The sequence below is a fragment of the Carettochelys insculpta genome, chromosome 27 (genome assembly GCF_033958435.1).
Source record: "Carettochelys insculpta isolate YL-2023 chromosome 27, ASM3395843v1, whole genome shotgun sequence".
NCBI lineage: Eukaryota > Metazoa > Chordata > Testudines > Carettochelyidae > Carettochelys > Carettochelys insculpta.
In genome coordinates, this window is record NC_134163.1 from 6,948,662 (window position 1) to 6,975,548 (window position 26,887).

At 47.0% G+C, this 26,887-nt stretch overlaps 1 protein-coding gene across 5 annotated transcripts in view; it reads right to left on the reverse strand.

Annotated features, from left to right (window-relative positions):
- The window catches only part of PIP5K1C (phosphatidylinositol-4-phosphate 5-kinase type 1 gamma), a 72,784-nt gene extending 51,575 nt beyond the window's left edge, over positions 1-21,209 (reverse strand). For all 5 annotated transcript variants that reach the window (XM_074978036.1, XM_074978034.1, XM_074978033.1 and 2 more), the window contains exon 1: positions 20,774-21,209. In XM_074978036.1, the coding sequence (XP_074834137.1) occupies positions 20,774-20,873 (100 nt within the window). In that variant the 5' untranslated portion in view covers positions 20,874-21,209. The remainder of the gene's footprint in view (positions 1-20,773) is intronic.
- Positions 21,210-26,887: the final 5,678 nt, after the last annotated feature.

Genomic DNA, 26,887 nt, shown 5'->3' on the forward strand with positions numbered 1-26,887 from the left:
GTGGGATCAATTGCTGCCTGTTGATCCAGCAGGTAGAAAAAGACATGCCCTTAGACACCACCCTACCTTATTTCCCCAGATACACCCTTCTGCGATGATAGGAATTCCAGGGCTGGAGGTGCATAAGGTTCAACTCCAAATATCAGGACTTGCACTGCAGAGAGAAGCTAGTACTGATGAAGGGTGTTTCCTCATGAGACAGCAAATTAACCCACCTTGTGCCCTCTGACACTTGAACAACAGCCTTTGATGGCTGACTGCGAACAAAACCGAAGACCTCAATTGTCCAAGTGTCACAAACTACTTCTAATTAAAAGAACAAAACCCTGTACCCAATGGGTTTCTCCATACTAACCTATCACTTTGAGCTTCATTATCTCCAGTATTCCATGCTCGGTCCTAGCTGATCTAGACACAGTCAGTGAGGCAGAGAGACCTAGGGTGCCGCTCACAACACTACAGCAGATGGAAAGCAATAAGGAATTTAAATGGAATTGAAACAGTGCTTATTTCCCAACCCCTTTATAAAAGTGTTCCACTGTCTGATAATAATCAGAATGACTGCACTGTGCAAGAAAGATATAGGAGGGAATAATTAGACATGTTCATTATCAATTTCCCTCGTTAGCTTTTGTCACTAGAGAGGACACTTCTAAATAAGGTGCAAGCTACGTGCTTTCTACCAATCACTGTTCTAAGTCCAAAAATTGCATTTATTAATGACTTACAAACCACCCACACACCTCAAAAATAACTAAATGCCATTTTTCTACCATAGAGAAAGATTCTGGCCTTCTGAAAGGACAAAAGGTAGATGCCTCGTTCAGAAACTAAAATGTAAAAGAACTAAATGGAAGTGTATCTCAAGACTCCTCTAATCCAATCCTAGTGGGGAAGAATATATCCAAACTTTCACTACTACAGTACGATACACTGGCACTACACCAGTCAGATTCAGTACAGGGTAAGCAAGTACATCTCTGAACTCAGCACCACAAGATCAACCCTAAAAGATGTAATGCCTTTTGCTCACAGTAAAAGCATCTGTCTGAACACTAAGGCCATGTCCAGAGCAAAGCAGAAGACATGTACCTGGATTTTTCTTAGCGGGTAGGCTCTTTTCCAACTTGTTTTGTGGCAAAAGCTGCTTGGCTAAATCTGCTAAGATTCAATTCTGCTCTTGCTAATGTTGCATGACAAGGAGATGTTCCTAGCGTGCTCGAAGCAGAAGAGATGAAAAGGGGATTTGTGAATGGGCTGTGGAATGTGCGTCACTGAACTTGCAGCCCTTTTGCTAGGCTGCTCACATCAGACTGAGTAAGTTCCTCTCCTTCCTGAGCCTCTTTCAAGCTCCCAAAGGCTGGCACTGAAGGAGGAGTGGGGGGAGAAAAAGAAAAGGGGGCATTAACATTTTACCTAATTTGAAGTTAAATCGATTTGAAACAGTCTTTGAAATTACTGAAACCCACTTTAAAAGAGTTCCTGCTCCTGATTCCGCCCCCTTTTAAATACAGCCAGCATTTTCAGACAAACTCATTTAAGTTGGTGACAGCCCTTTAAAAATGCACAACGGGGGGTGGGGGAGGGTGTGGAATTCTGAATATACCTCAGAGGTTTTCCGGAATAATCAGAAGTTCAAGAAATAATCAGACTCCCAAGGCTATGTGTGTGTCTCTAGCCACACCTAGAGAAACAAGAGGAAGTCCTGTGGCACTTTATAGACTAACAGATATCTTATTTTTGAAGATACAGACTAACTCAGCGACCACTCTGATACTACAGAAACAACGTGCTTCCACCTCATACTTAGCTGTGACACATTAAGTACAATTCCCAGCCCTGAGGAAGAACTCTGTTTGTCTCTCTCCCCAACAGAAGTTGGCCGAATAAAAGATATTCCCTTACCCACCTTGTCTACTATCCTGGGACCGACACAGCTATAATATGCACTTGGCCTAATTTTCATGACATCTCATTCAACATCACCGACCCCCAAAATAAGCTTGACACCTAACAACTGGCATAATCATGGAGTCCCACAACTGAAGCACAATGAAATCTCAGGGAAATTCAACACTCAAATTCAGCTCCTGATAAACACTTTCATTCCCCTCTCTCCCCCCTTGATTGGGTAAGGGCTCTCTATTTTCTAAGATACTGGACTGGTTCTGCATGATGTCCTATATCACAGGGCACCTACACTGCTGAAACAAAACAAGCTCAAAATGAGCAACTAAAAACTACAATGGACTTGCAAGATGAAATATCAGTAGAAATTCTACCTCCATGGGAGCCCATCAATGTGGTATGACACCTTGTGACTCAGCTATCAAGCTGAGAAGCATTGTGTTGGCTACACAACACTACACCACTCACACAGGCACCTCGAACATGGCCGAGCCAACTCTGAGATGAAGAACAGACCCATCCTAGTACAGACCTGCATGTTTGCTCACAAGCAGACTGATGATAAGACAGCATCTCCAGCCTGTTGAACAGTCCTAGCCAGGCACCTACTGCTTCCATTTAACAAATACAGCTGTCAAATTATTCTTCATTCAAGAACAAGTTCCCTTCATTTGCATGCCCAGACAATGAGGGTAAATGGCCTGAGCTAAAGAACAATGATCTTTTCAATCAAGAATCTTAAATTAGAATCTAAATGGTGCAATTACATTGTGTATTAAATACAGAAAACTTCATTCAAAAGACACAGGGGGTTGCAATGTTAAGCATTTAAGACTTAGGAAGTGCCAGAATTAAGACTGATTTTCATTCTGGCCTCTTGCACCATCGCAGTAGCAATCAGAGGCAGAGGCAGGAACAGGACCCAGCCCGAGTTCTTGCCTAGTTCCTCATGCCATATACTCAGGAGTGAATCATTTCTCTTCAGGCAAAACTGCCTCATTCACTGTCCATCCTGCATTCAATGAGGCAGGGATCCTAGAGGAGTAAGTTTATCACATGCAAGTCAAGGTTATAACATGCAAGCTTAAATTTAACATTTCTTAATGTGCGAGTAGGCAGATTCTTCGGAAACAAAAACTAGATCGCGTGAAACATGAAGGTCAATCTCTGTGGGGTTGAAGCATGTCAGTGCAGATGGAATGTTCTGCAATTATAGCATCAAGCTTTTTATAAGCCCTTTGAAGAACTTGTAAGTGGCAATTTTTCCCCCATGGCTTTTACTGCCAAATCCAGATGGATTTTGATGTGGAATGCAAAAGGGACTGATCATCCCAGGAAAGTCCTCCTGCCAAGTTGAGTCAAAAAGCACGGAGAAGCTAGACATCTTCACAGAGAATACGGAGACAAATTTTAACACTGAAAAGACTATTCTTCCTTAATCTCACCCTCAGAAGCAGCTCATTAAGGTTTGCTGAAACTTGAGAAATGTCCAGCTTAGGTGGAGCAGGGATGACAAATTTCAGCCCAAATAGTTATCCATTTGGCAAAGTTATATAAGCAACAAGGTCTTATTAAGGAAAGTGTTCGTAACATCAATTATAGATAATGCTACCAACTCTGCCTACAAGAGTCTCTTCTGCATGGTCAGATTGCCTTCATGCAAAGGAACCAGCGAAAATGACAATACAAAGTGTCATTAAAACTACACAGACCTACATTTCTCAGCTGTACCATGCTATTTGCAGACAAACATGTTTTTAAAGTGCCCATGCCCCTTTAAATGCTGTATGTCAAAAGTTACACACACACATACACACACACTACACTTGTCCACTAATGTACAATAGACTCAACAAGTGTTCACACTGTGCAGCTAGCCTGGTGCTGAAGATGGTTTAGCTCGGGGTCAGCAAGTGGCAGTTCTGGAGCCGCATGCAGCTCTTTGAGGAGTCACCTGTGGCTCCGGACACTAGGATTAGGATTACCATATGTCCGGTGAACTCTGTCCAGCTGGGTTTTTACAAAATCAGAAAGCGTCCAGGATTTTGCTCAGCTCCTGCAAACTCTTTCTACAGCCCCCTGAGTCCTTCCCCACCCCCACCTCCCCGCCACCTTGTGTTTGCCTCTGCTTCAGTTACTGCTGCTCCACCTAGTTGGCAGGGAGCAAAGTCAGAAATGGAGTGAGCAGGAGCAGAGTGGTGCTAGGAGATAGTAGGAGGGCTTCCCCCATCCCTTTTTGTTTAGGGAAACAAGATCTGTGGGAGTGGGTTCAGGCTGGGAGCGCAGCCCCCAAGCCAGCGGCGTGTTTGCAGCCCAGGCACTGCCACTCACTGGCAAGGTAAGCACTCTCCTTGTCGGGGCAGGTTCAGGCTGGCAGCACAGCCCAGCAGGCAGAGTGCTTGCAGCCCAGCTGTGAGCCAGACTGGAGCCAGCCCAAGGTTGGGGAGAAGCAGCTCCCTGTTACCACACAGAGCTACCTTGGCCTGACTGTGTAAAGTTACTGGCAGGGATTTGGACATTGTGCTTAAAATTAATTAATATTGAGATTTTCCCAAGCTATGGACTCAGGGGAGCAGGAGGGAAGAAGAGAAAAAAAATAGGCGTTCAGCTTGGATGGCCAAAGTGTGCTCACATTCTCTGTGGGCTATTGGACTCTCTTCCACCTACTTCCCTAGGTCTGTGATGATACTTAACTCAAGGTCTGCCCACCACTAATGGGCTCTGAGCTTCCCTTCCCGTTCTGGGCTGTAGGTCCCAGAAACTAGAATGCTTCAAGAGCAAGTCTGCCATAAGCTGCTAATGGGGATCAACCAGATAAGTTTTGGTTCACTCTCCCAATAGCCCTGAGAGACAGGAATTATAATTAAAACTATTTCACAGACGGCACAACTAGGGCTCAGAGCAAACCAGGCCCCACAAGAGCTACAAACCAGTGTCTGAAAGACAGGCCTCAGCTACCTCTATTTTGCTCCCAGTGTGCTTTGAAAGCTACTCTCAATCTTGGTGTACCATTTATGGAATTCTGCTAAAGCTGAACCAATGAAATGCTGGGAAAAAAAATTCATCTCCAGATGCCTCCGCTTCTGCTCTAAGCACCAGGCAGGGGGTGTGAAATTTCATAAGGGAGGCACAGTGAAATCAGCCTCCCCCCTGCAGCATCTGCTGGCTCTTCTCCTCTTCCTCCCCGCCCCCATGCTGTTGCTAATGGAGCATGGTGCATACTTATGGGAGACCGACGCTCGCTTCTGGAACATTGGAGAAGATGGCGGGAGGGGCTCTGCTAATTGCAGGGGAAAAAAGTGGGACCTAACATAAAAAAAGTTTGCTGACCCCTGCTATACTGTGTGCTCCTAAATTGACCCCCTCTGGGTCGCCAATTAATTTCTGGCACTCATTATCACTGGACAGGACTTATCTCCAAGTGTTCTAGGACTCGGAAAAGTTTTACATATTTACATGGATCACATTACAAATTACTGTGCACACTGTTCTTAAAATAGGGGTTACAAAAAGTATGGGTTGACTTTATTTATTAAGGAATGTCTTGTATTCACGTGCATTGTGGGTTCTGAAGTACTGAGTTTGTAACCAAATTTGAAAAAAGTGGCTCTTCTCACTATTTTGGTTACAGACCCTGGTTTAGCAGCACTCATTCCTGACACTCCTGGTAACAGTGGGTAGCTTTGATAGCACAGACATTGATTTGTTAATGTAATTTCAAGTGTAAGAGCATCAAAGCAGTTTTTGGATTTCCTTAAAAGGTTTATTAATAGACACTCAGTCTTTTCCATATGTTGCTGAACACTTTTACAAAGGTTATACAAGAGAAGAGGAAGATACATTCAAGCTACTCAGCTTTGAGTGCAATACAAGTGCCTTAGCAGCGCTTTATGAATAATACCAAGTGTACGCTAGGGCTTAACAGACCAGGAAGACAAGACCACCATGGAAAACACTAATGGAACATGCCTCTTTGCAATTCGATCCCCACCTGAATTGATCGGTACCTATAACCTTAGGATAATAGAGGAGGAGGGTTGGAAGAGACCTCAGGAGGTCGTCTAGTCCAACCCCAAGTTCAAAGCAAAAAAACACCCCAAAGAAATCATCCCAGCCAGGGATTTTGTCAAGCCTGGCCTTTAAAAATCTCTGTGGATGGAGATTCCACCTCCTCCCTAGGCAACCCATTGCAGTGCTTCCCCACCCTCCTAGTGGAAGAGTTTTTCCTTATATCCAACCTAGATCTCTCCAACTACAACTTGAAACCATTGCTCCTCGTTCCGTCTCCTGCCACCACCGAGAACAGCCTGGCTCCATCTTCTTTGGTATTTGAAGACTATGTTTAAAAACCTGTTCACTCTTCTCTTCTCCAGACTAAATAAGACCAGTTCCCTCAGCCTCTCCTGATAGCTATGTGCCCCTCATCCTTTTTGTTGCCCTCTGGTGGGCTCTCCAATTTGTTCATATCCTTTCTCTAGTAGGGAGCCAAAAATTCCAGAGGTGACCTCACCAATGCTGAATACAGGGGACTAATGACTTTACTCAAAGTGCTGGCAATTCTACTGATGCACTCCAACATGTCGTTAGCTTTTCTAGCAAAGAGGGCAGGCACACTGTGGATTCATCTCCAGCTTCTCATCCACTGTAATCCCCAAGTCTACTGCTTAGCCAGTTGGTCCCCATCCTATAACAATGCTTGAGATTCTTCCATCTCAAGTGCAGGACTCTGTATTTGTCCTTGTTGAACCTCATCAGATTTCTTTTGGCCCATTCCTCCCATTCATCTAGATCACTGTGGACTTTATCTTTACCCTTTAACATATCTACTTCCCCCCACAGCAAGTTGGTGAATGACACTAATCTGAGGGTGCAATCCATCCCATCACCCAGATCATTGCTGAGTATGGTGAACAAAACCAGCCTCAGAACTGACTCCTGGAGCACTACACTTAATATCAGCTGGCAACTGGGCATCCCACTGAGCTGGATGATCTAGACAGCTTTCTATCCATCTTACAGTCCATTTATCCAAGTCATAGTACTTTAGCTTGGTGGCAAGAATATTGTGGGAGACCATATCAAAAAAACTTTGCTAAAGTCAAGGTATGCAAGTTCACTGTTTTCCCCATATCCACGGAGCCAGTTATATCATCATAGAAGGTAATTAGGTTCATCAGACATGAGTTGCCCTTGGTGAATCCTGTTGACTGTTCCTGTTCACCTTCTTCTCCAAGGGTGCGTCTACACTTGCATTCCTCTTTCGAAAGAGGCATGAAAATGAGGTAAATTGAAAATACAAATGAGGCATAAATTTGCCTATTTGGCACCTCATTTGCATATTTAATTTCAAAAGAGTTTCTTCTGAATGAAGAAAGCTAGTATAGACACTGCTCTTTCAAAAGTAAACTCATCTCTGAAAAATTCTTTCGAAGATGAGTTTACTTTCGAAAGAGCAGCATCTACACTGGCTTTCTTCTTTTGAAAGAAGCTTTCGAAATTAGGATGTGCAAATGAGGTGCCAAATATGCAAATTTATGCATCATTTGCATGTTCAGTCTACCTTATTTGCATGCCTCTTTCGAAAGAGGAACGTAAGTGTAGACGCACCCCTAGCGTTTCAGAATGGATTCCTTGAGGACCAGTTGTATGATTTTTCCAGGGACTGAGGTGACTGATCTGTTGGTGGTCTCACCTTTTTAATATATGAGCATTACACTCATCTTTTTCCAGTGCTCCTCAGCCTCCCTTAATCACCACAAGTTTCCAATGGCTCTGCAACCACAACCAAATCTCTCAGATACACAGTATCCAGACCCACGGACCTGTGCATGTCTAGCTTCCTACATCGTCTTTATCCTATTCTTTTACCACTGAGGGCTGCTCACCACCTCCCTCTACTTTGCTATCCCATGCAGCAGTCTGGGAGCTCATCTTATCAGTAAAGACCAAGGAAAAAGAAAGGGAAAATACTGAGTATTTCAGCTTTTTCCGCATCATTTATCACTAGGCTGTCTTCCCCAGTCAGTAAGGATCCCACACTTTCCCTGACTATCTTCTTGTTACTTAATACCTGTAGAAAGTCTTCTCGTTACCCTTTACATCCCTTGCTAGCTGCAACTCCAGTTGCATTCGGTCTTCCTCATTACACCCGAGTGCTCAAACAATATTTTTTATACTCATCCCTAGCCATCTGTCCAAGTTTCCACTTCTCATAAGCTAAACATTTCTCTATTAAGCCAAGTTGGCTGGCTGTCACATTTGCTATTCCGTTCATTGGGAAAGTTTGTTCCTGTACCCTCAATAAGACTTTTTTAAAATACAGCCAATTCTCAGTGTCTCCTTCCTGCTCATATTGACCTCCCAGTGGATCCTGCCCATCAGTTCCCTGAGGTAGCCAAAGTCTGCTTTGCTCATTTCAAGGGTCCACAATATTCTGCAGCTATCCTTCCTTCCTTTTATCAGGCTCCTGAACTCTACCATCTAATGGTCTCTGCTGTCCAGTTTGCCACCTACTTCTAACTACTCCTACCAATTCTTTCCTGTTTGCGAGTAGCAACCCAAGCGAAGCACGGCTCCTAGTTTGTTCCTCCAGCACTTTCACCAGGAAATTGTCCAACACTCTCCATAACATTTCCTGGATTGCCTGTGCACTGCTGTATTGCTCTCCCAGCATGCTTCACAGTGACTGAAATTCCCCGTGATCTGGAAACTCTTGTTAATTGTCCAAAGAAAACCACATCTACCTCATCTTCCTGGTCTGGGGTTTATAACAGATGCCATCACAACATGACTCTTGTTGATCTTGTCTCTAATCTTAGCCAAAAGACTCAGGCTTTTTTTCCCCTCCAGTCTCATATTGGAGCTCTGAGCAATCCTCAGCAGCTCCTCCAACTTTGTTCCCTACCTGCCCTTCCTGAACAGTTTATACCCATCCATTAAAGTGCTCCAATCACATGGAGGTGGCACGGCTGGATTTTCAGTTTATGTCCAACACTGGCTGTCTCATGCACCACTGAATCTTTTTTCCAAACCATGTGATTTGTCTGCCATGTACCATCAATGAAAATAGGATGACACTGACCTTATCTTGTGGTCAACTGCATCCCGATCATTTTATAGAACACTATTCTAATCTTAAAGGGAGAAAAAGGTTGCCTGCCCTGCCTTCAAGTTCCCTGAAAAGTTCCCAAACCCAGCTTGTTTATAAATCATATCAAGACAGCGGTATGTGTACCCAAGCCAATCTCGTGGCACAGCCAAGTCCATAAGCAGAGGATGTCTTACGTGTTGTCTTACCCCTGCTTTTTGTGTAGTGCTTACAGAGGAACACTTCGATATACACTCTTTCAAATTAATATCTTACCTAAAGAGAACAGAAATATTACTATTGCCAATGCTGCTAATCCTAAATTAAAGACAGAAGACCAGATCCCCTGTCATGAGTAGTCTGCACACCAAAACAAAAGTGCTAACCTGATGGCTGTGCACTGTGACATTTCATTTATTGACACGAGGAACCCAGTGACAGAAAAACTGTGCAACTGTACAGAGGGGTCATTCTAGTTGGCACTGCTTACTATAAAATAAAGCTGTGCTTTTTACAGAAAATCACTGTGCGGACAACACAAAACTAGGGGGAGAGATAGATACACTGGAGGGTAGAGAGAGAATCCAGAGTGACCTGGATAAATTGGAGGACTGGGCCAAAAGAAATCTGATGTAGTTCAACAAGGAGAAGTGTAGAGTCCTGCACCTGGGGTGGAAGAATCCCAAGCACTGTTACAGGATGGGGACCAACTGGCTCAGCAGCAGTACAATGGAAAGGGACCTAGGGGTTATGGTGGATGAAAGGCTGGATATGAGTAAACAGTGTGCCCTTGTAGCCAAGAAGGCTAAACGGCATACTAGGATGCATTGGGAGGAGCATTTCGAGCAGCTCTAGAGAAGTAGTTATTCCCCTCTATTTGGCACTGGTGAGGCCACATCTTGAATATTGTGTCCAGTTTTGGGCCCCCCAGTATAAAAAGGATATGGATTTGTGGAGCAAGTTCAGCGGAGGAAAACAAAAATGATTAAGGGGCTGGAGCACAAGACAAGTGAGGACAGGCTGAGGGATTTGGGCTTGTTTAATTTACAGAAGAGAAGACTTAGGGGTTATTTAATAGCAGCCTTCAATCTACTGAAGGGAAGCTCTGAAGGGGAGGGTGAGAAACTGTTCTCAGTGGTGTCAGATGGCAGAACAAGGAGTAATGGTCTGAAGTTGAAGACGTAAAGGTGTAGGTTAAATATTAGGAAAAACTACTTCACCAGGAGGGTGGTGAACCACTGGAATGCACTGCCTAGAGAGGTGGTGGATTCTCCATCCCTCAAGGTTTTTAAGTCCTGGCTGGGATGACCTAGTGGGGGTTGATCCTGCTTGAAGCAGGGGGCTGGACTAGATGACCTCCTGAGGTCCCTTCCAGCCCTATGATTCTGAGATTCTGCGATTCCTATTCTAAATATTTAAGAGAACTGTCTACGTTACACAGGCCCTCACTGGCTTCACTTACTTCAATATAACAGAACCATAAGGGAAGTGGCATTTCCTTTTAGTCAGCAATACTGTAGGAAAAAAATAGTGGGGTTCTGTACATGGCTCACAATATATTAACTGGAACTGCTTGGGGATGGGCAATCTTCGCTACATTGCCAATGCAACAAAAAAAAAGTCGAATGAGCATTGCTGGCAGATCCAAAGAGCCTAAATTGATGGGAACTCACCAAACAGTGTGACTCAGGCTAATTATTCACCACAAGACAGTGAAGAAACTCACATGTAACCCAGAGAAGCCACAAGAGCACATGATGGAAAACAACTACTCCTAATTATGGGTTGAAAAAAATTTTGCTTAGTATGTGGGAGAAGATGAGAAAGTGAGTGGGGGGGAAGCTACTTTTGTTGATTTTATTACAAATAATGGTTCCCAGAAAGTTCTGAGGTTAGACTAATACTGGAAAAACCACAACACAAACATACGATATGGCCCTGAGAGCAGCACATTTGCCTAAAGGAAGTCAAGGCAGCACCACTGGCTCTTTCACCAATGCTGAAATCCTGCTCATGGGCTGGACTGATACCTTCTACATAAACAATGGCCAACTCTGAACTGGAGAGTGGGCCACAGGAGCAGTCGCCCTTCACTTCAGCGGATTGTAAGACTGTTGTAACCAAGACAGTCTCCTGGGACAGAGTAGTTTTGCTAATTATGTTTGTGTACTTAGAATTTGGGGAATGTGCCAGTTGAACAGTAGCAGTGCTTTGATCTGATGGAGAGGCAGCCCACAGCTCTCACAGTCAGTGTTGTGTGTAATCAGCACATGCCCCACTTCATGTACCCACTTTAGTAACACCCATAGGAAAAAACTATACAGATGAAAACCAGCTGAATCTGGCAATGGTAAACAAAGTGTCTTGTAGGCCACAGACACCCTGAGGGGACACACAATGTGCAGGTTGCCCACCATTGTTCTACAGACTAAAGTAGATATCCCTTCCCACTAACGTGTCTCAAACCTGATCTTCAGACTCCCTACTGGGAGCCCCAGCTGCGATACAGAATTCAGCTAAACTCATTTCACACAGGTCAGCGAGCAAGTTACAGGCTTTTCCCTCAAATTCTTTTTTGGACTGTTATTTAATATTAGGGCCAACAGCTTTGTTTGACACCCCAAACAGAATGATATTTTCAGATATTTTGACATGTAAAAGATATCAGGTACAGAGCAATTATTGTAAAGCCTCACGCAGTCTGGTGTTTTGTATGTCACAGATCTGCATTAAGGAATCTTCCAGGCCTCAAAAGAACATGGAGGTACTTGTGTGAGTACTGGAAGAGGCTGAGCAGACACATGACCAGCATGTTGTAAATGCACGGTGCACCCACGGGGCGAGTAGTTTTCTTTACCAAAGACTTACAGAAAATGTAAACAGTGTTTCTCCAAGTCTCTTCAACTGTAGTAAGGAAGAGTGAAGGACATGCAGAAGTACCATCTCCTAACTCCTCTTACTGGGAACTCAAGCCACAGAATAGGAGCTCTTTCAGAATACACCAAACTATCTTATATCCTGCTTTGTGCATGTGAAAGTGAAAAAAGTTCAATACTTTGGGCCTACTGACTACATAACTGACTTTCCTAATGTGGCTCAGAGTGGAGCCACTACTACTCTCAGTTATAGTCCCAAAGGTGGCACAGCTGGATGAAGACCAGAAGAAGACATGGCAGCTCATGGGAAAGCTACATATTTGAATTAAAAGGACAGAGCCAACTGGACTGTTAAATCTATAGATTATAAACAGAGAGACATGTCTGTCCATCTCACTGCAGTCAGGAACATATTCTGGAAGAGTCTAGAATGTAATCAGCCTCCTCCCACCCGTAACCTACACTGCTCACCACAGCCTTCATTCCCCACCACCGTGGCCTCCACTGCCACTGCTGCTGAGGGAGAGTGGTGACCAATGATAATGGCACCCTGGCCACCGCAACACCCACTGGGCCTACCCACGGAGTTCTCACAGGTAAGTCCCGCCCAGCCTGCACATTCAGAGCCACTTACTGCCCCCCCCCACGAGATCCCTCCACTGTCAGTGCACCATAGGGACCAGGGTGGCCACTTACCAAGCCGGGAGCTCACTGGTTGCCCCCAATCACCTGACGCAGGCCATACAGCGGTGGAGATGGGGGCAGGGGAGGAGGCAACTGGAGCCTGCAGCAGGAGGGCTGCAGGGAGGGCGGGATGCATGGAGGGCCACCCAGGGAGGCAAGTGGGGGCACCCTATTGAGCAGTGTTGGTGGGAACACAGGGGAAGGGGAGTGCACACCCCCTAGGGCTGCTACCAGTCTTCTGTGAGGGGTGCTGCATGAAGCAGCCAGAGAAGCCCCACTCCCTGCTTCACCCCAGGCAGGCTGGCTGCCCAGGCAGTGCGCCCCTTCCGTCGGCCAGGAGCAGGGACCGTGAGTTCCAGCTACAGTGGACCACCGGTAGAGCAGGAGGCCGGCTGCAGCAGTCAGTCCGTAGCCAGGGCAGGGCCTGGCCAGGGTGCAGCTGCTCAAAGCTGGCATAAAATCTGGCTGTGCGCGCTCTCTTCTTCCACCACTCTCAGCCTGTGCCCAAGGAGCTGCCGCAGGTAAGTCCTGCCCAGCCCACGCACTCACTGCCAGTTACCCTCCTGCCCAGTCCAGAAGGATCCCTCCACTGCCAGCATGCTGTGGGGAACAAACCGGCTGCCTTACCAAGCCAGGAGCATGCTGGCTGCCCCTGTCACCTGACACAGAGCCTCCTGGTGATGCCTCCACAAAGTCACCCCAACTCCCTGCCACAAAGGGAAGAGCCCTGATACTATTAAGTAAAACAATAACACTCCAACAGAGTCCCCTTTAATACACATGACCTTTTTTAAGAGGCCCCTTTACAAAAAAAAAAAAAAAATAGACAGGAATTCCACATACCCTCCTGATATTTCGTCAGGTGCAAATATATGTGTGCTCTCACCACCTTGCTTTCGCATGCTTCCTTCCTCAGGAGTAGCCAAGCAATGCACCACTGGCCTCTTTCCTAAGCCATGCAAAGGACACTTGGAAACTAAGTACCACTTCTCCCACAGTCTCTGCCCAAGCTCTTGATGCTTGACAGCTTTAGAAAAGAAAGGGGCTCCCATGCACCCCAGTTTTATATGCCCCACTAAACAGGGCTCCATGTCTCAACAAGCTCCCCTTACAACCCAGCACTATAAAGATGTCTTGGGATTGAAGACAATGATTCCCATCTCCTGCTGTTCCCCAACTCAGTGCAAAGATCCTAGGAACTGGAGATACGGGGTCCTGAAGCTAAAACCCCAATTGCTGCTGTGTAAATACTGGGGAAGAGAAGGCAAAAGACAAGAAACCAACAAAACAGAGCAAAACTGATAATGCACCAAGTGGACACACTGACATGCAGAATGGTATTTTGCCTCTAACTTCAGCTAGCCACCTCTGCTGTACCTACCCGAGACTAGGGCAGAGGCAAGCTTTTCAGACAAATGTGATTTTCAAGTCTATTCCATCTCAAACTCCCCTTTAGTTCCCATCTGTCTGTGCAGGTGGGAACAATCATGTGGTGGAAAACAAGCCTCTTAGAAAATATTCAAGTGCAGCATCACCACTGCCAGGAGAAAGGCACTTGCCAAGCTTCTGCAAATTAATTCATGTCTGCAGGAATATACTCAGCTGTCCAAAGAGATGGATGGGAATAATAAGAAGCGACAAAGATGTAAGCAGCACCTGATGAGCACAGTACCCTGAACCTTTGTCAGAATATCACATGACCATGTCAGAGCTATTTCTGGATTTAATTTGTTTCAGCTGAAAGATGCTCCCATGAAGAGAGCTAGCACTGTAATTTCAACTTTGTTTTTATACTGCAATATCCGTATATGGGAAAATTCACATTTTAATCAGATTAGGGGCTCTTGCCAGATGCTCATAGGGGATGTTAGTGATTGCTTTAGTCATGGGGGTCAAATTCTTCATGACTCGTACAGCCTCCGATCATTCCCTAAAGAAGACTCCTTCAGAACCCTTTAGTAAGCAAGCTCTCTGGACGGAATACAGCTGCAGCAATTCATTCAGTCCTATCAATCACTGATTGCAGGGAGTACGTGAACACTGATCCATCACTCTTCACATCAGTACGCAGCCTGGGACAGAGAAGCTAACATTCCTACAAGCATACCAAATTCGGCAATGAATGCTGATCCCATGCCACTTGAGGCAAGTTCTGCATATGTTAAGTAGTAGTACTGTATTATGCGACTAACTGTTACAAACAGATCAATGACAGCTAAGCCAAATGCAAGTAAAGTCAAAAATGTTTTAAGAGAAAGGCTAGAATACCCAGTGCTCAGAGGGAAAGTCTCTAGTTTGTACCGCCCTCTCTGCTCACTTCCTGCCTAGTCTCATTTAAAGAGGCAATTTAGTTTGCTAAGCCACTTATAAATTTAGTTCAAAGACTTTCTTCTAATTCCCCACAGACAGATTATGTGCTGGGCTGACTTAGGGAGACATTACTGCAGAAAGGGCCTTTAAAATGTAAACAGTCAGTGGGGGTAGGGATGGGTCAGGACAAGACGTGTCTTCCAAGTAGCTACCAGCACCTTAACTGGCACTATTTCCAAGAGCAGTGAGCATGCCCCAGGACACCAGTCTTAACTGTATCACCCCAGGAACAATGTTTATATCTGATTCTTCCTCAGGCTGGCAAGATCCTTCCACGCTAGGAATGACTCCTCCAATTTCCATTTTCACCACACTGGGAAGGACTGAACTGTTTCTGCGCTGCAGGTACACTTCTTGTCTCAACTCTAACCTGCTCAACAGGTAAAGCTATTTCCTACGTCCTTTGGGAAGTTACATATGATCAGTGCGCGCACACGTATGTAAAAACAGAGGAGTTGGTACTCAGCTGGCTCTCCGCCCCCCCACTGGAGATCCCACGGCTGGGGCTGCTGAGGTGCCAGTACTTAGTACCGGCACAAAACAAAGCACCGCCTATTAAAGTTTTTGACCAATGAGCCAAATTTCATTGTAATAGTGTTCTAACCAGCATCCCGAATAACATCACTTCAGCATTGGCATTACAGCTTCAGTCAGTGTCCAGGGGCTAAAAGCAAACAGACTCTGTACTTCCCTTTGTCTCCGGAGAGGGGTCTAGCAGACAGCAAGATCCACTGTCCTGAGTACAATAACAGAATTCAGCTATTAAATCAACTGCAGCGAGAGGGTTCACTCTCTAAACCAAGGGGTGGGCAATAACATCCCATTGGCAGCGGATTGTCATTCCAGGCCCGCGGAAACTGCAGGAAGCAGGCAGACCAGAACACAGCTTGGTGAGCCACAGCCAACGGTCAACAAAAGTGATGAGCAACCATGCCTGTGAACGTGCAGGTCAGTAAAGCCCCAACAGCCTGCTAGGGCTAGCCATGATGAACCGTGTCCAGCCCATGGGACACTCATTGCCCACCCTTGTTCTAAACGCTGGTGGATTCTAGTCTTTTACCCAGTCTAGCTTAGAAGTTTGTAAGTGATGGGACAAGACTTGAAAAAATGACCAGACAACTAGACAGAGGTGAGAAAGATGAAGCGGAGGGAGGGGTGAAGTTCAGGCCCCCCCCGCAAATTGCTGGGATTCCACAGGTATACTGGCTCTGCATCCTGCTCGGGGGCACCTTTTTTCTTCCCCCAATGCCACTATGCAGTTGAGTCTCTGATCATTTGAACCCATCTTCCTACAAAGAGCTTTTGGACCCTTCACATTCCCTCCGATCTTCCTGGCTGCTGCTAATAAATGGCAGAGAGAAGAATGAGGTCACCCTCATTCTATTTGACCCTTCCCAACCACTTTCTGGGGACAGGTGCTCTACCTTGAGTAACTCCAGGGCCTACCACAGCTGCTGCTTTCCTAGAGACCAGCCATGTGAAGATAATAGAAGTCACACCAGTTTCACTCACGCCAAAAGTGAGCAAAGTCCTCAAATGCTGCTTGATAAAACCTGCATGCAGTTATCTGGGCTGAACCATCTGTAGGCTCTAGAAGATGGTACTGCAGCAGTTTACAAGTGGTTCAGTTTTCAAAGTACCAGAGGGGTAGCCATGTTCTTTTTGCCAGTACAGACTAGCAAGTCATCCTGGGACACCTTGGCCATGTCTACACTAGCCAAAAACTTCGAAATGGCCATGCAAATGAAGCACTGAAATACATATTCAGCGCCTCATTAGCATGCGGGCGGCCGTGGCACTTCGAAATTGACGCAGCCCGTCCAGATGGGTCTCCTTTTCGAAAGGACCCCGCCTACTTCGAAGTCTCCTTATTCCTATGAGCAGAAGGGAATAAGGGGACTTCAAAGTAGGCGGGGTCCTTTTGAAAAGGGAGGCCCCGTCTGGACAAGCCATGTCAATTTCGAAGTGCCGCGGCCGCCCGCATGCTAATGAGGCTCTGAATACGTATTTCAGCGCTTCATTAGTAAACTTCAAAATGGCCATTTCAAAGGTTTTGGCTAGTGTAGACGTAGCGCTTATGCGCCAAAATATCTGTTAGTCTGCAAGGCGCCACAGGCCTTCTTGTTGAATTTTCAAACTGTGCCTTAAAGCCATAATGCTGAAAACTGGGGAGGGAGGAAAGGAAAAAAAGACCTGGGTCTGCAGAAGTTGACAAATTAGCCTCTTGTGGATGAGCAATTCCCTGTTTGCCACTAAGCGTATTTGGTTTTTTTTTTTTTATTTATTTATTTAAACCAAGGGATATCACGAGGCTTCCAAAGTTTCCCTGGGGAGATCTCACCACAATTTAATCTAATTGCCAGGGAAATTTTTCTGATCTTCAACCCAAACTTCCTCTTACTTCCACCCTCTGACTTTTAGCTACATCCCTGTGTATGCTGAGCCCTCGCTTTCCTTGAAATTCACATCAGGCCATTTCTTCCCATGCAAGCTGGATAAGCCCCTTAATTAACCCTGTTATGTTAATGTCATAAGAAAGCACAGCGCTCAGACAGTATTCTCCAATTTTCACATCAACCGCTGCCCTGCCCTCACAGGATTTCAATGTGTAGGTAGGCATCCTTCAGTCTGCACAGACTATGGATCATGCCCTTCATAACTCCATTTAAGATCGTCATTTGTAGTGTTGACGGTGACTGTGGAGGCCCACACAAGAGTGATAGTCCTTGCTACATCTGCTGCATATGTAGTGGGTGTCTGGCAGGTCCTTGCTGTCCTTTCTACAGGATTCCAATGTGGTCCTTATGCTAACAACATGCCACAATCATGCATGCAGGGATATGTCACAGAAGAATGTGTGCAGATAGGCTGAGGTCAAACTTTCTGTTGACAGAGTTTTTAAAAAGTTGTTGTGTGTTACTTATCTACCACATTCCCTATTGCCTATTTCCACAGTCAGCACTTCAGGGTAGGGACATGTCTATATCTAAAGTCATGTGGCACATGTGGAACACAGTGTAAGTACACAGTTCTTCAAATAAAAACATTGGCAACACTGTTCTTTGCCCTGTACCAGCCTGGTGCTAATCCAATGGGACAAGATCTCCTACAGGTTAAGTCCAAACAGTTTGCTCTTTTTAGAGAAGGGAAAAAAACAAGGAGTGTATAATTTTAAGTCAGCGCCTGAGCTGCAGCTTCCAGACTCCTTGCTGTGCTGTAAGCATCACAATAACATTTCACTATCCCCCAATACCCTAAGAAAGCCAAAAAGGTTACAGTTTTTGTCACTCTGTGACAAAGCATTTCTGCCCATAAAGCCTGCTGTCTGCCTGTATTGCATCTTGCTACACGAGCCTCACGCTGTGCTCCAAAAAAACAAAAAAGGCTGCCCAGAAACCCTCCAGTTTATTCTAGAGCTCTCTTGCAGAAAAGTACATGCAGCTGTTCCCTCCATTATCCTAGCATGTCTGAACAACTGCAGCAAAGGTCCAAGGCCTGGCTAGGACCACGACCTCTTATATTTTTGGCTCATTAAACACTGCCATTAGATGGACTTTTGTAATGGATTATTTAAAGTTTTACTCTCTCTAAAATAATTAAGAAAATTAGACCATTGCATTGTGACAATCAAAAATTTATCTGGTTCAGCTAAATGTTACAAGTAAATTTAGCATTGAGAGCCACAGATACTCAGCATCTCTCTGAATGACACCCACAATGGACTTGCGGTCTGCTTACCAACTTGGAATGGCTGCACCATGGTCTTATGCAAAATTGAACCTAAAAATTGCAGTTATAATCAACTGTAAGTCAGTGAGCAAGGATGGATGCACAGAGATTTGCCCTGCAGTGTTTCTGATTTTGTTCGTTTGACACTACCAAATTCAATTATATTATCAATAGCAGCCAAACCTCCCAATGAGCTTGCTTCCAGCCTAATAATTACTTTCAAGCAGCCTCAAGAAAGCAGAGTTTTTTGATCTTGCCTAGGATAAGACACTGATAAGGTGACAGAAATATTGCTTTCCCATGACCAGAGAATATTCAAATGACTTATTAGCACTACACAGGGGGGTCACAGGAAGAGCATAAGTACCCGAGGAAAGCAGTGAAGACCAGAGATGCAGGAGAAATGCACCCCATAGAGCCCCCTTTCAACAGGACTGAACACAAACATAACATTGTGGTTGGGGATGTTATTTGATTTTGTCCTTTTTTCAAAAAACTGAGTCAAGTGGACATGCACTTTCCAGATACAGTTGTGACTCTCCTAGGCTCAGTGTGTGATCCCTGCACAAGTCATTTAAATGCTCTACTGCCTATAAAACAGGGCTAACCATTCCCCTATTGTATAGAGGTGTTGCAAGGATAATATCAAGAATGCCTATGTGGCTAATTAGAGATACAGGGACAGGAGGGCTGAGAAAAGCCAATGAACCTAGGCAATGACAGGCCTCTGATAACCTGACTGAGGATCTCTCCCAGCTACCTAGAGGAGGGAGGGGATAGCTCAGCGTTTGAGCATTGCCCTGCTAAACCCAGGGTTGAGAGTTCAGCCCTTAAGGAGGCCATTTATGGGCAAATAGATCTTTAAAAAAAAAAAAAACCTGTCAGGGATGGTGCTTGTTCCTGCCAAGAGAGCAGGGGACTGGACTCGAGGACCTCCTGAGGTCCCTTCCAGCTCTACGAAATGTGTATCTCCATATATTCATAGTTCTTGGTCCTGCCAAGAGGGCAGGGAACTGGACTCAATGACATCTTGAGGTCCCTTCCAGTTCTAGTGTTCTATGATTTCAGTTGAATGGAGAGTAATTTTTTCCCCTAAGGCCCTACCCATTGCTGATATTACAGCAAACGCCTCTCAGGAGAGCCAAAAGAGGAAGCCTATTCAATACCAGGTAGCCCAACCTGCTGGGACAGCGCTCTATTCTCCAGGGCATAGTCTAGCGTGGATAACGCATCGTCCCTGATATCCTTGTGCCAAGCAATGAGGTCCCACCTCTCCCTGGAGAGCATTCCACCGCCGGGTGCATTGCACAGCGCTATCCTCCCCCAAGAGGCGGCCTAGACTGCCCCGACATCAAACACATTAAGTTTCACCCAGGCAAGGATGGAGGGGCTGGAGTCCCATGGGCGCCCAACTCCAAGGGCTGCCCCAGTCGGGCTGCAAAAGGGGAGCAGCCCCAGGTGGGGGCTCCTGTGCATGGAGATGTGCCGCCCAGGGCAGTGCCATTCAGGGCCCCTATGAGAGGGCAGGGGAGAGCACACAGCCCCGACCCTTCCATTTCATGGGGCCAGGCCCAATGGATGGGTAGTTAGGGGAGCGCGACAAGGAGAGGTCGCTCAGCGCAGGCAGCTCCATTTCCAGGACCCCCGGGGGGGGGGGGTGACAAGGGGAGGATACCCAGCGCGGGCAGCTCCATTCCCAGGACCCCCGGGGGGGGGGGTGACAAGGGGAGGATACCCAGCGGGGGCAGCTCCATTCCCAGGACCCCCGGGGGGGGTGACAAGGGGAGGATACCCAGCGCGGGCAGCTCCATTCCCAGGACCCCCGGGGGGGTGACAAGGGGAGGATACCCAGCGCGGGCAGCTCCATTCCCAGGACCCCCGGGGGGGGTGACAAGGGGAGGATACCCAGCGCGGGCAGCTCCATTCCCAGGACCCCCGGGGGGGTGACAAGGGGAGGATACCCAGCGCGGGCAGCTCCATTCCCAGGACCCCCCGGGGGGGGGTGACAAGGGGAGGATACCCAGCGCGGGCAGCTCCATTCCCGTGACCCCCCGGGGGGGGCACATTCAGGCAGACGGCTTTGCCCCTCTCCATCCCCCTCGGTCCACAGCCCGTTCACCTCCTGCCGAGTCCGGTGCGCCCCATCCAGCCTCAGGGGTGACAGCTCCGGCCTCGGCGGCTGCCGCGCTCTCCGCGTCGTCCGGCACCTCCAGCTCCATGGCCGCGGAGAGGGGGGAGGCTAGGCCCACCCCGACCCCGGCCCCGCCGCCGCGCTCGCTCCCCCGGCTTCGGCCGACAGCAGCAGCGACGGCCGCGACGCTGAGGCAACTGAGAAGCGGTCCGGGCCACGCGGACCATAGAGCCGCGAGTGCGGTGGCTAGAGGCACCCCTTGGGCGCTATAGGCGGAAGAAGATCATAGAGACCGCAAGATGCAGAGGTAGAGGGGCGTCAAGGTCCGGGAAACAGCCATTCATTGGCCTCTGGAGGGTGAGATGAGGCCACCAGCGGCGGGGGTCGGGGGGGGCAGAAAGGATGATAGAGCGCTGATAGCGTAGCCAGACGGCCGCTTGTAACCGGAAGGAACGGGATTAGGAGATAGCAAACCATATAGGGGAGGGACGGAGAGGCTCACTGATGGAGGACAGGAACCATAGAGAGGCTAGAGGTGGAGGTTGGGCGGGCGAGCCCCCTCCCACCGGTGTGTCCTCAGCGCAGGGTGAATGGCTCTCGCCTGACAGCAATGGGGGCGGTGCCTGCCTGGTCACCGTGGCAACACGGCCTAGCCTCTCGCTAGAGGCGCTCGTTGGCGGAGCGGCCGCGCTGGCTTCATTGTGCCCCGCCCTCTCGAACGCGGCCGCGTCCCCGAGCGTCCCCTGGCGGCGCCGCGGTGTTGCGGCCTTGGACTGGCTGGCGAGCGCCCGTCGGCCGGGGCCCGGGCCGGGCCGGAGGGGTTCTCCTGCCGCCCGCGTGCGCTGCTAGGGGCTCGCGGCGTGCGCGGAGGCCCCGGACAATGACTGTGCCACCCCCACTGCACGCGGTGCCAGGAGGATGGTGTCACACGCAGGCGCTGGGGCATGGCCGGGCCGCACCGCGTGGTGGTGTTTCCTGCAGAGGGGATGGGTTGACCTTGCAATAGACCCTGCATCTACCACCCTCCCTGCCACCCTGTAAATGATGTGACGTGGAAGGATGTCACCGGGCATCACTCCTGTCCCCAGTGCAGGAGCACTGCCTCTAGTGCACTGACATGGTAGGACCGTGCAGGGTTTGTGTGGCTTGACTCACTTCCACGTGGGTGCTTTGTACATTGGATGGTACTTTCAACAACAAGAAGTCTTGTGGCACCTTATAGATTAACGGATATTTTGGAGCATAAGTTTTCGTGGGCAAGGACCTGCTTCATCAGATTCATCTCTGCCCACAAAAGCTTATGCTCCAAAATATCTGTTAGCTTATAAGGTGCCACAGGACTTCTTGTTGTTTTTGCAGACACAGACTAACACAGCTATCCCTCTGATATATGGTACTTCGTGTCCTGAGTCAGTCACTCTTGCTTTGGGGAGCTTTTCCATACAGCAACCAGGGGGAGAAAAACATTTCCTAAAAGTAACAAGAAGTCCTGTGGCACCTTATAGACCAAAACATATTTTGGAGCATCAGCTTTCGTGGGCAAAGACCCGCTTCATCAAATACCTGTTAGTCTATATGCCATGGGATTTCTTGTTCTTCAAGATACAGACCAACATGACTATCTCTCTGATACATTTCCTGAAAGTGGAAGATGTGATTGTAAAGGGGGAGGGAGAAGGAGCTGTCAGAACTGCAGTCACTGTTTGCAGTGGGTGAGATTTGAAATGGACTCTGGTCCCTTTAACTATGAATCAGCACTCTGTGGTCCTGTTCCAGCCACAGCCTTTTCCATCTCTCTACAGCTCCCTAATACTGGGTGTATCTCAACCCAGCTGTGAGTGTACTCAGCTCCACTGAAGTCAGCACAGCTATGCCCCTACCCTGACACCTGGACTGTGGGTCCCTGGAAAGCATGTCTCTTTCCCATCATCTTCCCTTCTTTTTCTCTTGACAATACTTTTTGCTGGGAGGCAGCCAACTGGCTATGCTGATACCAGGGCTTGTTTTCTGTAGTGGCAACATGACGTGTCCTCAAGGTATGAGGAAGTCATAAGACTGCCAGATCTAACTGATAGGCACCTCGCCTGTTAGCAGGAAGGACAATCCCAAACGAGCTTGTTACAAATGGAACATCAGCAGTGGAGGACGCTTCGTCTCAAAGAAGCTCTTCAAAGAGCTAGTAACAAACCACTTCCCTTAGTGCTGTGGCTCCAGTGTTGCCCTTTCAGAATACTGGGCTGAGAAAGTTCTAACCTCCCCAACCCCTTATGTCCATCTTTTAGTTCACATGAGTCCCAGCTTCACTGTAATGCACTGCAGGCAGCTGGCAAGTCATCTCGTTTTCCCTTACAATGGCACCATCTAGCGTAGAGATCTACCCCTCCCTCCAATTTTATTCTCTCTCAATGTGGTCTTTGTGATTGGGGGTAGGGGGAGTAAATATGTTTTAATGAAGCAGAGAGGTAGCCTTATTAGTCCCCACACCAGCAAACCAAAGCAGCAGAAATGTAGCACTGTCCTTTCCTATAGAAAACCTCCTAACCTGAGAAAGATTCTCACCAGCAATCACAGGCTACACCACAGTAATACTAATCCTGGAAATTTTCCTTGCAGCAAACCCTGCTGCCAACTTTGTCCACATATTTATTCTGGGGATACCAGCACTGGACCTAACCATGTTACAAGATCAAAGGCACATTCTTGTGCACTTCCAGCATCACTATATATGCTATTATGTGCCAACAATGCCCTGCCACTATGTACATTGGACAGACTGGGCAAAACCTTCACCAAAGAACCTTCACCTGAGAATTTTTATCCTGGAATACAGAGAATTCAACAACAGATTAGAGCAAGAGATTTGTGAGTTAGAGTACACATTCAAATTCAACACATTAACACGTGGTATGAACAGAGACATAATCTACCTCATGCATTACAAGGACTGCTTCTCTTCCTTTGATGCTCATAATTACGTCAGGCAGGACAATTAACATCCCCCCACCTCTCACCCACTTCCTTCAATCCTATTTGATTTGTCAGTTTTTATTGCTTTTTTTTTTCTCGGTCCTCTGTACTTATAAATGTCTGTCTGTATTGGAAATGAAATTGACCTGAAGAAGTGGGTCTGTCCCACGAAAGGTCATTTCCGAATGAATCATTTTGTCAGTCTTTAAAGTGCTACATTTCTGCTGCTGTGGTATGTTTTAATGTGTTAACTAAGAAGACAGTTGTGGTTTTAATGTGTTAGTTGGTGTGTATGGAACACATTACACATGTTAAAATAAGGTGTCACTTTACATTCTCAGGGTTTCTTTCTCGTGCTTGTATATAAGGGAGCTCTGAGGGAAGGGTGCTATTCTGATCCTCAGCAGTGAGTCTACAAAAGAGCCACTCCGGGGCAAGGTGGGGTGAGTTGTGCCTCTCCCCCAGGGATGTCAACTGGCAGAAAACTCATGGACAGTGCATAAAAAAGATCACAAACTGGATCATCTGTAAAATCCATAAAAACATTTAGACATCAGTTAAATCCCACCAAGGTTTGCATTGGAGCTGAGTGGTCCCTCCTCTCAGCCTCAGGGCCAGCTCCCTGCATGGGGCAGCTCAAGGGAATGGATTGTTTCTGGGGCAGGGATGGAGAGGGGAAGTCTCCTGGTGGAGGCTCCCCCTGATCTGCTGGTGGCTGGCAGAGGCTACTCTTCACCCCCAGCTTTGCACTCTTCTTTGACATCACTGGCATCAGCACAGCAGCAACTTTTGGTTGGTGGGTGTGCAGCACATATCCTTGCTGGGCTCTCTGAAGTTGGAGGATAGAGCAAGGGACAAGGTACAGCAGGCCAGGCCTGCCAGCTGCCCACAGGCTCCCTGCTGATAAGTCACAGTGGGGCAGTCACTGGGGGGTGGTCCCAAAACGCAGCTGGGGGAGCAACCCCTGGGCATGCTGTCCTAGGGTAAGAGGAAGGCCCAGAGGAGGGGATGGCTTTGGACGAGGGCGGTGGCTGTAATGGGAACAGGATTGTGTACGCATACATGTGGAATGCTGTTAACTTTTGTCCTTTTGAGCTGTGTAAGAATGTGTCCATAAGAAAGATTGGTTATTCGTAACTTTTTTCTATGCCATCCATTAAAAAAAAACATTTTCAGCAGTTGGCAACCTTGCTCTTTGCCCTAGGAAGCAGCCTGCTTTATCTAATTCTGCTTTATCTGTAATTCTGTATTTGCTTAGTCTATAATAGATTTCTGGATTCTAGGAAATAAAGTTGTGTGGCATTGCAACCTTCCAACTAGAGCCTTTCTGGTTTGTTTCTAGTTCTGTGAGTATGGTTTGATTGTAACAGCTGGTGTAGGTTTACCTTGCCCAGCTAGGCTCCTTCACTGCAGCCCTCTTCTGTTGTTTGCTTCCTGTAAATGGTTTGGTTTTTCTTTTAAACCTACAGAGACAGGTGACCACACCACCTAGCGCTGGAATCTATCCAAATTGGGAAGAAGGGTGCTTTCGAAAATGGGGCTTCCTTTTGAAAGAACCCTTCCACACGGCTAGTTTGCCTTTCGAAAGCAGCACTTTCAATGCGACGAGTGGCCGGCATTGTGCAAATAAGGTGCTGAACATTCATATCAGCACCTCATTAGCATTTTCAATCTGCTGTATTTACATACCCCTTCCAAAAGCCTTAGCTGGCACCTGTCTGTTTTCACTTGCAATAACTTAAATCCTACTTTCTGTACTTAAAACATTTTTGTTTATAATCAAGGCCTTCATAAATAATTGTTACTGGGGCGGGAGGGGGGACAGCTGTGCATCTCTCTGTTTCATTGATAAAGATAGTGAACTTATAAGCTTTCTCTGTGTAAAGCTTTTATACAGAGTAAGATGGATTTATCTGGGGTTTCGTCTTATTTGGAGTGTGCTGCTGGGTGCTGACAAGTCCCTGTAGCTGATTCCTCCAAGATCTGAGTTATTAGTATCCGTATTACTCTGCTGGGGGGCTGTTACCCCAACTGTATGCCTTTGCTGGGGCAGACAAGCATCTGGCCTAGCAGGATAGGATGGTGGAGTGCCCCAGGCTCAGTGGTATGATCAGCACATCATGTGACAGTCTAAAGGGGATCTCTGTGACACAACCCATCACAATGCATAGTGTACAACGTATTAGATCAGTGTTCAGCTGTGTTTGTGTAATTTGGGACGGCAGGTGAAGGTTAGTTGTTACCCAGGGACTGCCAAAAGATTCCTTGTTGGGAGAGCCAGATTTTTGCAGGGTTGAACTGGTTCTGCCACTGTTTGGTTCTATTTGCATCTACAGAGAGGAGATTTTCACTGGCGAGGCAATCATCTGGTTATCTAAAAGTAACTCCTCTGATATTACCTAGAGGCTAAGTGAGATTTCTATAGCTCCAAGGGGGCTGGTTTGGTAGGTCCACGTCCAAGAGAAAAAGCCAACGGATAGCAACCTATGACGAAAGACCACCTGCATAACAGTGTTAGTTCAGCACTGTTCTTACAGGAATGGAAGCCTCCTTCCCAAGAGTTTGCGGCTGCTTAATGTGGAGTCAAACACTGTAACGAGTGAGAATATTTAGCCTTCCATTTCATATGACATCCTCAAAGGGCTACGTGACACCGAGCAAGGAATCCTACCAGCTCCCCATAAGAGACAAATATTCTTGTTCCCATTTCACAGTCCAGGAAGCCGGACTCCAGAGGAACATTTCTGCCAGAGTGCCCAGGGAGAATCTTGGTGGCCAATGTGGTTAGAGCTGAGAATTTCTCTTCTCATCTTGTGTTCAAACCACTAGGCTGCCTTATATAAAAGAGCTGGACAGTCCTGTAAGCAGTGATGAAACGGATGGCCCTGCGGGCTATGATTGTAAGGTAATCCCGTCTCACATGCCAGGATGGTAGGAAGCCGATTGCTGCTGAGGTTTGGGAAGAATTTCTTCTCCGTGTTCAGAGGGGTAGCTGGGTTAGTCTCCAGCTTCACAAAAAACAAAAACAAACAAAAAACAAACCAAAGGCAGTCCTGTAGTGCCTTAAAGACCAACAATTTTATTTATTAGGTGAGACTCACTTCATCAGATTCTGGAGCAAAGCCCCTTCCTCTC